The sequence below is a fragment of the Rana temporaria genome, chromosome 3, assembly GCF_905171775.1.
Source record: "Rana temporaria chromosome 3, aRanTem1.1, whole genome shotgun sequence".
NCBI lineage: Eukaryota > Metazoa > Chordata > Amphibia > Anura > Ranidae > Rana > Rana temporaria.
Genome location: NC_053491.1, coordinates 463,889,499 through 463,901,918, shown reverse-complemented (window position 1 = coordinate 463,901,918; position 12,420 = coordinate 463,889,499). Strand labels below are relative to the sequence as shown.

The following is a 12,420-nucleotide window of genomic DNA, read 5'->3' as shown; positions in this document are numbered from 1 at the left end:
TGGTGGGCGTTGGAACGCCCTGCTGTGTGAACTATTATATTAAGAATTGTAATTACATGCCATTGTTGAACAGTGGTAGAAAAATTGGGCCTTTGGTGCTGGTGCTGGTGCCACAACTCTGTAAGCCCTCACAGTTAGTCTTGGTGGGCACAGGAATGGGCCCTGCTGTGAAATAATAGATCAAGAATTGTAATTACATGCCCCTGTTGAACAGGGGCAGAAAAAATGGACCTTTGTTGGTGGTGGTGGTGGTGGTGCTGGTGCCACAACACTGCAACCCCTCACAGATACTCTAGTTGGAGCGCAGGAATGAGCCCGCTGCAAAGTATTGCATCAAAAAATTTAATTACACGCCCCTGTTAAACACCAAGACCTTTGACCTTGGCCTTGACCTTAACAATAACCCTGGCAACCTTGAACTTGTTATTATTTTCTTTATTTTTTAAATACAATGTTTAATTTATTTTTTATTATCTATCTTTCAATTTTTTTAGATTGTTTTTTTTTTTTTTTTTACACGATTAGATTGTTTGCAATTCCTCTCCTGCAAGAAAAGGAAGATACAATGTATCATCCTCTTCTTCAAAAGAGGAGGGAACCCCAGGGGCAGGCTCAGAGTGACTGATCACTGTAATAAGAAGTTATCACAACAATAATGTGACCAGGAACCGACAGTAATACAAAAAACAAAAAACAAACTCGCCACCGTCCCCATCTATAGCTGGCTATCGCAGTAAGCAGCATTGGAAGGCTAAAAAAGGTATCAACAAAGCCAAGGAGAAATCCAAGGAAAAAACCCAAGCCTACTTACCGACCAGCTCGCAGACAACCAATATGTTTTTGATTGTAAAATAACAAACTGTGGAAAATTTCAAGGGGTGTGAATACTTTTTCAAGGCACTGTATGTAGGACCCAATTTCCACACTTTATTTTATTTGCTGAAGCACCATAATTGGACAATATTTTCATGTTTGGTATGCTGTAAAGTGTTGTTGATGTCGGTACTTTTATGGTTGTATATTTATTTTTTACGGACTGCACTATTTGCACAAGTTTATTATTATTATTATTATAGCATTTTTTCTGTATATACTCAAACTGCTCCTGCAGTAATCTGTCTCCTGTGTGTTTCATACCTGACCAAACAGTGCTAAAACAGTGTCAGGGCTTGGCTCAGCCCTTCCTTCTCTGAGCTGGCCGCTAAGCTGTCGGCTAATTGCCAGCTCCTATCTCTCCACAGTGACTCACTGTTGATGATTCTGCTCGTCAGTCCTGCCTACTTAAGCCGTCCAGCTCAGTTGTTCTCTGCCTTCGCCTTGGTTAACATCACAGAGACTATCTCTTGCGTTCCTGTTGAAGACTTGCTTGGCGGACGTTCCTTCTGGCTCCAGATCCTGCTTGCTGTTCTACTAAGTTCTTCTCTGGCTGTCTGACATTTGGCTTGACTGACTATCCGATCCGGTTCCCGTTTAACTTTTTACTATTATTATTATTATTATTATTAATAAACAATTGTGATTTAACTGTACTTCTGTCTCGGTCTGATTTGTGGTTTCTGACAAATAGGCACTATCTGCATCTTCATATAATGACACACCAACCATCTGTCACACAATATATGGGAATTGTGAATGAAAACCTGTTTCAGTCTGCAAGACACCTGAGAGAAAGAAGTTCACCTTCCAGCAGGGCAATGATCCTAAACAGACAGCCACTGCAATGGTTTGGAACTAATGGCCCATTGGAAGCCAAGACCTAACTCTAATTGATAGAATTTGTGGTAAGACTTTGTTGTTTATCAGTTATCCCATCCAACCAGACATAGGAAGTGCAATACGACCTCTGCGTATGGGTTCCCAGGTTTGCCACTTGAAGTTACACAATTATGACAAGTAGAGAAAACACCCCAAAATGTATGTAAATATCCAAAACTCTGAGATTGAAGGAAACAGAGCAAGAAAAAAGATATCTTGCTACTGGATATACCAAGGGAAATAAGTCATGAGTTTACTACCTAACAGGAATATCATTCAAATCAGCATTGGAAAGTTAAATATTCATTAATTAAACACATCCAAGCATTGTAATACAGACATTGATGGTGAAAAAAATAATACCATGAGTCCATAAAGAAAAAGGAAACGGGAAAATACAGTCAGTTGATGTATCGCTGATTCTGTGTATGGAATATACTGTATTCTTGGTTCATTGCAAGTCATTTTTTTCTTAAGTTTGTGTTTTCTTGTTCTCATCTCAGTATGTTTTTCCTCATTATATACTCTTTAGAGTTTAGATTAGGTCTAAATATTATGATAAAGCATTTTGGCAAAAACATACAGATCAGCACAGCCCAACTGGAAGCCAAGATAGCAAATATCTCCATTGTCACAGTATATTTGCCCTGAGCACTGAGGGACGCTGGGATATAAGAGGTCCAGACACTAAGGAAGGCCAGCATGCTGAAGGTAATATACTGAGCCTCGTTGAAACTGTCAGGAAGCCTCCGAGCCAAAAAGGCCACAATAAAACTAATGGTGGCCAGGACAAAGAGGTAACCCAACATGATCCATAAAGCAATGGAAGAGCCTTCGTTGCACTCAATAATGATGACTATGGATTGAATCTGTGTACTGTATTGTGGAAATGGAGGTTCCAAGGATAACCAGGCTGTGCACAAGATGATTTGTAGCAAAAATCCTATCAAAATTATCACGTAGGATACACGTGGATTGGTCCATTTCTTCAAACTGCTGCCTGGTTTGGTGGCCATAAAAAGAAGGACCACCATGATAGTTTTAGCCAAAATACAAGAGATGCAGAGGGCAAAAACCAGGCCAAAGGTAACCTGACGAAGGAGACATTTTTCAGGTTGTGGATAACCGATGAATGCCAAGGAGGTGAGAAAACAGAAGGAAAGGGAAACCAGAAGAAGAATACTTAGGTTATAATTGTTGGCTTTTACTACTGGGCTGGCTTTATGCTTAATGAAAAGCTTTATAATAAAATTAGGGACTAAAGAGGATAGAGCACCGATAACCATCAGACTTGTTCCAAATGGGTCATCATAGGAGAGGTATTCAAAAGACTTCAGCAGACAATCAGATTTCTGGCTGTTTGGCCACTGGTCCCATCGACATCTGATGCAATCAACAGAATCTAAAGAAAGAAAGAAAGAATTTAGATTATTGGAGTTTACATGCACTTACTAATACAATAAATAGACTATTATTTTATTTAGTTTACCTAATGTTTTCCAATAATTTTTTTTTTAACAATTTTGTAAAACCGTTTTTGAAAATCAAATTTTCTTTAAAGTATATATCTGGGCAAAAAAAAAAGCATGCAGTACATCTCCACAATATGCCCACATTTGCCATGTTTTATCTACAAGTGTTGATCTGCAATACATCCAGGGAGTTCATAGCTTCCTGTTTGAGCTGTCTGTGCTATACCGAAATCCCAAGCTGTGTTGTCAGCCCTGCCTGAGTGCTCACCTGCTGGATTAGAAAGTTGCTCCCTCATTTACTTGCAGGCAGGTTGCACACTGTATTGTACGTTTAGATGGCTACTTGGAAGGAGTTAATGTTTCTTGCCAACTTCCCTGATCATGTTCGAGGGCTTTTTCTGGGGTCCAGCCTCCACCCCGTTTGAAAATTTAAAAGAAAAGAGGTTTGGGTCGGACTTTTCCCACAAGGACTTCACCTTCACAGGTATGCTAGGGCAGCCACAGTTAGGCGTAGTTAGGAGCAGGAGGTTTATTAATGTTATACATGTTCTGCTTAATTTTCAGTAAAAGTTGTTTCAACTGCTTTGAGCCTGGTCTGAAGTTATTCAAGGGGTGCATGTTGGGTCTATAAAAGCACTGTGGGTATGTGTAACACCATTATAATGCCGCGTACACACGACCGTTTTTTGGGTTGTAAAAAATTACGCTTTTAAGGGTCTAGAAAAAACAACGATCATTAAAGGGTCACTAAAGGAAATTTTTTTTTTTGCTGAAATGACTGTTTACAGGGCATAGAGACATAATAGTTAACTGATTCCTTTTAAAAATGATTAAAAATAGATAAAAAAACAATCATATAATGTGCCTGCAGTGTAGTTTCGTTTTTGCTGTTGTTTCCTGGTTCTCTGATGTACAGAGAGCCACTAGAGGGCAGTCAGCCAATAGAGAGCAGTGATACTTTGTCTAAAACTCCTCAGCACCAATCCAGTTTAGTTTTACTCACACCTCCTTGATTAGTGACCACCGTGAGAAATCTCCCAGTACTGTGGTCATCAGGAAACAGGCAACCAGGAAGTGTCCAGAACAGAGAGGATTTACAGCAACATGAATGCAAAAACGAACAATGAGGACATGAAACCAGGACTGCAGCAAGGTAAAGGAAGCTATTTAGCTAAAAAAAAAATTTCCTTTAGTGACCCTTTAAAACGGCTTTGCCTACACACGATCGTGAAAAAAAAATGCTCTAGCAAAGTGCAGTGACGTACAACATGTACAACGGCACTATAAAGGGGGAGTTCCAAGCGGATGGCGCCACCCTTTGGGCTGCTTTAGCTGATTTTGTGTTAGTAAAAGACGATTCACGCTTTTCTGTCTGTTACAGCGTGATGCATGTGCTTACTCCATTACGAACGCTAGTTTTACCAGACCGAGCGCTCCCATCTCATAACTTGCTTCTGAGCATGCGCGGGTTTTTCACGTTGTTAAAGCCCACACACGACCATTTTTTACAACCCGAAAAACGACAACGTTAAAAACATGAAAAAATAGAGCATGTTTGAATTTTTTTTTTTGGCCATTTTTTAGAACCCGAAAAATGCTCTGAAGCCCACACACGATCGTTTTTAATGACATTAAAAAAAAACTTCATTTTTTAGAACCCAAAAAACGGTCGCGTGTACGCGGCATAACAGTTTACTTTAAAAACTGAGTTATTGGTTTTGTTTGCACACATTTGCAAAAGTGTACAAAAATTGAAGACTAAAGGTCCACAAGGAAGTCACATAAAAAGAAAAAGTAGTACCTCTGCCAAATCACATTAAAATTAGGATAACGTTGTCATAAACAGGCCTAGCAGCTGTTCACATTGCACATTCAGGTTCTACTGTTTGTAATTAGAGTTGAGCAGACACCTGGATGTTCGGGTTCGGCTGGTTCGGCCGAACTTCGGAAAAAAGTCTGGGTTCGGGACCCGAACTTGACCCGAACCCGAACCCCATTGAAGGGGCTATATTGAATTGTCGGCTTCGTGGGGGTCCCCCCAAATTGAATTACCAGGCCCTTCAGGTCTGGAATGGATATTAAGGGGAACCCCGCCGTCAATTTTAAAAAAAAATGACGTGGGGGTCCCCCCAAATATCCACTCCAGACCCTTCAGATACACACCATCAGATCAAAATCCCGCGGTGACATGGCCGCCCCGTCGCCGCGACGTGCACGTCCCTGGAAGGTAAATACTTCCACGCATGCGTCGAATCACCTCGACGCATGCGAGGGACGGGGTTCGCTTGGACTTATCCGGTGAGTCTGTACAGACGACCGGATCAGTCCGACGGACAGGTTTCCAGCGGATAGATTTCTTAGCATGCTAAGAAATTTTTATCCGCTTGAAAACCGTCGGCTGGAGAAATGTCCGCCGAAAAATGTCCGCTAGGCCGTACACACGACCGGATTTGTCTGCTGGAACTGATCCACGGATAAATCCCAAAGGACAGATCCGGGCGTGTGTACGGGGCCTAAGTCTTCAATTTTTGTATTTATGCTTGAGTCATTGGGATCGCACCTGCTTTTACTTACAGAGGTGATACAGTTAACACAACCGATACAGGTGAGACAGTTAACTTACTGGTTTTATTGGCGATCTCCCCAAGAGGACAAGGTACACACTCAAAACAACAGATAGGTTCTCCTCGTCTAGCTGCTTTCCGAAACCCCGGAGGACAACTTTTGCTGCATATTGAGAGAGGGACCTAGGGAAATTTAAAGTGACCTGTTTTTTTGGTCATATAGCAATTTTTTTTTTGGAACAAACAATTATGCCGAATACACACGATAATTTTTCGGGTTCTAAAAAATGAAGTTTTTCAGGCTCTAGAAAAAACTAAGTTTTTTTCAACTTGATCATTAAAACGGCCTTGGCTACACACGATCGTGAAAAAAAAATGCTCTAGCAAAGCGTGGTGATGTACAACACGTAAAACGGCACTATAAAGGGGAAGTTACATGCGGATGGCGCCACCCTTGGGACTGCTTTAGCTGATTTTGTGTTAGTGAAAGACGATTTGCGCTTTTCTGTCTGTTACAGCGTGATGAATGTGCTTACTCCATTACGAACGCTAGTTTTCCCAGAACGAGCGCTCCCGTCTCATAACTTGCTTCTGAGCATGCACAGATTTTTCACGTCGTTAAAGCCCACACACGACCATTTTTTACAACCCGAAAAACGACAACGTTAAAAACATTGTGAAAAATTAGAGCATGTTCGGAAAAAAATTGGGCCATTTTTTAGAGCCCGAAAAATGCTCTGAAGCCCACACACGGTCGTTTTTAATGACATTAAAAAAAACGTAATTTTTTAGAACCCGAAAAATGATCGTGTGTACGCGGCATAACTCCCGGCTGACAGACTCTAAAGTCTCATACACACGGTACGATTGTTGAAAGGGGATTGTCTGTTGACAGACTGTTTGTTGTCCTAAATTCCTACCGTTAGTACGTTCTTTTTGACAATTGTTGTCCAATTTTCGTCAAACAAATGTTGGATGACAGTCTAGTAAATTTTCGGCGGACAACGGCTCCACGTCTGATTTTCATTTGGTCAGTACACAAACCCATCACACGAAAGTCGAAAGTACAAACACGCATGCTCGGAATCAATGCTCACCAAACACAAAATTAGCAGAAGGGGCCCAAAGGGTGGCGCTCACAAACTGAAATTCCTCGTAGTACGTCACTACGTTCGTGTTTGTGGCACGACAATTGTGTACCGTTAGTATGCAAGACAAGATCCTTGCACACGCCCTTTTGACAAAAATCAGCTGCTCAGGTTGGCAAACAATCGTACTGTGTGTCTTAAGGCTTGAAACTTTTAGTTGCCACAGGAATATCAAAGCACAGAAGGTGAATATCTTCAATAAGGGTATATTTGAGTCCCAAAGGAAGAGTTGTGTTAGGGTTGGAGTTAAAATAAGGGTTGGGGGGTTTAAGTGATGGGGTGGATTTTTCATCTTCTGTATTGAACCCTGTCTCAACAGCTACTAGTACAGGACTCTAGTGGAAGCAAAATATTGTTCAAAACGCTACCATTAGTGTTCAGCACTCCATATGCACAAAGATGTTATCCAAAAACTTCAAAAGGTAGGGGTAACCTGGCCAAGGAATTCTGGTGTATGTTAAGGTTTAAATTAAATGTTTGATTCATAAGAAAGGTGCTATACAAAGAGCCTTGGGGTTGGAGAAATAATTAAAATACACAGTTGGCTGCCCTTGAAAGAACAGACAAGAGCTTTAGTTATCAGATCCCACCAATTGAGCACCAAATGTGTGTAAGTGCCTGTTGCCTGCTATAATGCACTGTCGTTTAAGCTAAGGTGGAAGAGCCCCACTGGTGAACTTATACTTGTTTTATTGTAAATTTAGTATATAATTAGAATAATCTTACTTGATTATCTTTAGAAGGCCAAAACAATAGGCTTGAGTTGATGGTGAGTACTTGTCCAGGAGCTGCTGCACTATCATAACTGCCAACCTTAATCTGACGTATGCCACCCTCTGGGCTCAGCTGCCAGTTTACAATGTCATAGACTGCAGGCGGTTCTCCATTCTCATCAAAATAAAATTCATTCCCATTACTTAGGCTCACATGGACTTTCTTCATGTAATACAGGAGCTGGCAAAGAGAAGGGAATCTTACATAAATAAATGTGTATCAGAGTATGTTAGTTCTCTACAAAGTAAGGCATCTGTTTATTAGTACTTTATTAAAGATACTCTAAAGCCCTGTACACATGATCGGATATCTGATGGAATCTAATCCGGATTATTTTGTCGGATATCCGATGAAGCTGACTTTCATCAGTCTTGCATACACACTATAAGACTAAATTCCAACCCTGTCAAAACGCGGTGACGTAAAACACTACGACGAGCCGAAAAAAATGAAGTTCAATGCTTCCGAGCATGTGTCGACTTGATTCTAAGCATGCGTGGATTTTTCTCCAATAGAGTTTCACACAGACGATCAGATTTTTCTATCTATTTTTTTCTATCCTGTTTTCATCGGACAAACCGATCGTGTGTACACGGCTTTATAGTGTATCTATGTTAGTTTTTTCAGCTTTTTGTTTTGCTATTTAATTCAAAGAGAGTCCCAAGTCAATCTAGTCAGCGTTTGGACGGGGCGAAGGACAGGCTGCTTTGATGCCCTGTTAAACAAAGCACGACATAAAGACACAGTGTCTGTGCAATGGGCTCTCTCAACTCACTGATCCCCACTTAGTTTGCACTTCTCTGCCGTTCCTTTCATCTCAGCAAGTGAAAATATGCAGTGCTTCTAGGTATGGAAGATCATGTGAACTCCTCCTAGGTGACAGTGCTGAGGTCTAGCAGCCAATCACTAGGCCCAAGCACACCCACAAAGTAGTGATGTCACCACTCCCCCTAGTGCCCAAAACCAGCCAACACTGGGTATTTTACTCCTGGCTAAGGCAGAAGAAGAAACAGTCGGGGGGGGCACTGGTAAGTGGAGTATAGGAGGGTGGTGTGTATGTGTGGATAGGGGGCTCTTTACACACACTCTAGTGCACAAACTAACATTAAAGTAACTGTTATGCTATTTCCATATTGTTAAAAAACTCTTATATCCTCGTTTATTAAATTATTGAAGTTTTTTTTTTTTTCAATTGACCTGATCCAGGCCTTTACAGGGTGAAATTTCAACTTTTTGGAATCAATGAACTAGTTATTTTTTTTTTATAAAGCTTTATATAATATTTAATTTATAATAAAATAAACATTGATTTGAAAGATACAGTAAATGGCCAAATGTATGTGGATACCCTCCAACTTACTGAGTTTTCTTAAAGTGGTTGTAAACCCTTTCTTATAACCTTGTGCTGCAGGTAAGCCTATATTAAGGCTTACCTGTAGCTAACCAGGATATCTCCTAAACCTGCACGATTTAGGTGATATCCCCTGTCCCCTGCATTTGCCGATATCATCGGCACATGCGCACTGGGGTAAACTGAAGCAATGGCACCTATGTGCCATTGCTGCAGGCTCCGTGTCGTTACAGGAGGCTCCGCGGGAGTGATGTCATCGCGGCTTCGGCCAATCACAGCATCGGAGCCGCGATACCCGGGCGTAACTCCGGGACAACATGTTGACGGCTGGAGGGGAGACGAGGACCGCTGTGGGGGCTTCGATCTGAGGTAAGTAATACATAATGAGCTAGTATGCAAAGCATACTAGCTCATTATGCCTTTGTCTTGCAGGTTTTTTTTTTAACAAGGGTTTACTTCCTCTCTAAATTAGCTTCATAGAGACATAGTTTGATGACCTTGGTGTGGAGGAATGTAAAGCGGAGTTCCAGCCTGTAAAAAAATAAAATAAAAGTCAGCAGCTACAAATACTGTAGCTTCTGACTTTTAATATAAGGGCACTTACCTGTCCAGGTATCCCTAGCCGATTTTTCCATCAACTGTGGGTGCAGAAACCGGCATCTTCACTAAGGGAAACATGAAATGAAGCCTTTCAGCTTCACAGCCTGTTTCCTACTGAGGATGCGCGAGTCACACTGCACTTTCTGAATGGTCCCACTACTGGGACCTGTGTCTCCCAGAAAGCAGCAGGGGGGAAAGAGATGGGACATGGAAATGTCATAGATCACTGAGATCATTGTGTGGTGATCTTACCCAGAAGTGGGAGTGGGTACCAGGTTTTGACAGGTATCCGCCACCCCCCCCCAAAAAAAAGTGCCAACTGTGGCAGTGGAGGGGGGAGGGTGCCAACAAGCGGAGCTTCCCCTTTTGGGTGGAGCTCTGCTTTATGTTGCCTATACCTCAACCCTACTATATACTTTTGGAATTAATTGGAACACTGATTTTGAACCAGGCCTTCTCATCTATTATCAGTGCCTAAGCTCATAAATGCTCTTAAGGATAAATGGACTTAAATTCCCACAGACACACTCCAAAGTTCAGTGGAAACCCTTTTTAGAAAAGGGGAGGCCGGTATAGCTAAAGGGGGATATCCCACTCTATATTAATGACCACAGTTATAAAATACTATGTCCAACAAGCACATCAAGGTGTAATGGTCCAGGGTCTGCAAACTTTTGGCAATAATGTTCAATTCCCTTCTAAGAAGATTTGTGCATTACATTACCTGCCAAGGCTTGAAATGGTATATGTCTGCGCAACGACTTGATGACAATGTCCCTTCCTGCAAAACACAGTTTTTTAGATCTTCCAGAGCTTTGGCCACTGCGTATACTGCTGTGTAGACATTGTATGTGGTCCTTAAATTGGAGACATCAGTAAAACTGTTTTGAATATTTTCTAAACTTTCCTGTCCTGTGCACTCTCTAAATGAAGAGTCCAAAACATCTGTGACATTTCTATCTGTATTGAATTTGCAGTCAAAGGCTTCTTCCCAAAACATTTTTATCCAGTCACTTCCCAAGGACATGGAGGGATTGATAGCATTGAGAAACTTCTTAAGTCCTGGAATGCTTCCACTGTAGAATGCAAGGCCAATGGTGCCGGTCAAGAGTTTTGAGTATTTTTCAATGGAATGTATACTTGTTGTGGACCAAGCTTCACTGGCCACAAATGTCTTGTCCGTAACATTCTGGCTCAGCATCTCATCTAGGATAGCAAAGAGTTCAATGTCGGTGGAGAACACAACAACAACCTTAACTGTTGATGCTCGCATGATCTTGACAATATGTTGCGCATTGCGTTCTTGATCATTCATAATTATGTTCTCAGTGAAGGCCACGCATGCTCCACCCTTTAGTAATTCTTGTTTAACCAATTGGATTCCTTGTTGACCATAATCACTATCTGAAGCTAGCAAACCGACCCAGGTCCAACCAAAATACAGCACCAGTGTTGCTAGTCCAACAGATTGGAAGGCATCGCTTGGAACGGTCCTGAAGAAGGATGGGAATTTGCTACGATCACCAAGTAGATAGCTTGTGGAAAAATGACTAATCTGTTATGAATAAAAAATTACAGCTGTATATCAAAAGTGAAATATCTTTGTTTTGAGCTCTAAGGCAAAATAGTCTAGCCTAGTTAAGAATATTTAAAATAATTAATAACTTTCTAAATGTGGTCTTCACCTTTTTCTGAACATTTATCCCATTGTGCAGAGTTAGGAATAGTTAAAACTAGGGATGAACTGAACTGCCCTGTCAAATAAAAAATTCAATTTTTTGGGCTAATAGGCAAGGGTAGGGGTGTCAAATAGTATAGGTGGTGGGCACTGCTCTAGAAAACATGTACCAGTGCGAAATTTAAAAAAAAGCAGGGGCAGTAGGAGCAGTGAGATTTACAATTAAAAAATGGTTTTAAATTGCCAGCAAATGAAATTTCCCCTCTGACTTCCACCTGAAAAATATCTCAACATGGGGGTATGAATTGGTAGTTGTGGGGTTCTGTGGCCGGGGGCTTATAAAAATCTGAAAGCCCCCCTTTAAAAATAAGGAGGGAGGAACCCAGATACCTTCCCCTCATGTGAATGAGTAAGAAGTACATAGCACCCATACTCAGGGCTTTTTTTTCTCAGAAAATAGTTGCAGGAACTTAAAGGGTCACTAAAGGAAAACATTTTTTTGCTGAAATGACTGTTTACAGGGTATAGAGACATAGAAGTTAACTGACTCCTTTTAAAAATGATTACAAATAGATAAAAATCAATCATATAATGTGCCTGCAGGTTAGTTTCACTTTTAAACTGGTTTCATGTTCCTGTGAACTAGAGAGACACACAGAACAAAAACAAACAAATCCAGGGCAGTGTTTTGTTTTTAAAATGAATCTGATTGGTTCTGTTAAGTTTTAGACACACAGTAATGACAGCTTAGACCATCGTGAAAAGCTCCCAGCACTGTGGTTATAAGGAGCCAGACAAGCAGGTAGTGTGGAGATCACCGCAGAATTACAGCAACTTCAAAGCAAAAACAAACAATAAGGACATTAAACCAGTACTGCAGTAAGGTAAAGGAAGCTATTTAGCTAAAAAAAAAATTCCTTTAGTGATCCTTTAAGCAAGACACCTCAAAACCCCCACATACACTGTCTAAACCGCATCGAATAGTGGATGTGGACAAATGTCACTAACAGTGGGAGGGTCTTAAATGGGCACTAAATACCAGAAGTGCATTACATACAAAGTGTAGTTCAGGAGTTCA

At 41.0% G+C, this 12,420-nt stretch overlaps 1 protein-coding gene across 1 annotated transcript; it reads right to left on the bottom strand.

The window, feature by feature from the left end:
• Window positions 1–1,717: 1,717 nt before the first annotated feature.
• Window positions 1,718–3,523, bottom strand: LOC120930600 (vomeronasal type-2 receptor 26-like). Its single transcript, XM_040341775.1, has 2 exons — window positions 3,496–3,523; window positions 1,718–3,157 (listed from the first exon to the last, which is right to left on the bottom strand). Exons 1-2 carry the CDS (start codon window positions 3,521–3,523, stop codon window positions 2,250–2,252), a joined length of 936 nt encoding a protein of 311 aa, XP_040197709.1. The 3' UTR covers window positions 1,718–2,249.
• Window positions 3,524–12,420: the final 8,897 nt, after the last annotated feature.

Coding starts and splice junctions, on each gene's coding strand:
- LOC120930600 (XM_040341775.1), bottom strand. CDS start 3,523: ATGAGGGAGCAACTTTCTAATCCAGCAG. Junction 3,158..3,495: donor GCAACTTTCTAATCCAGCAG/GTGAGCACTCAG, acceptor TTCTTTCTTTAG/ATTCTGTTGATTGCATCAGA.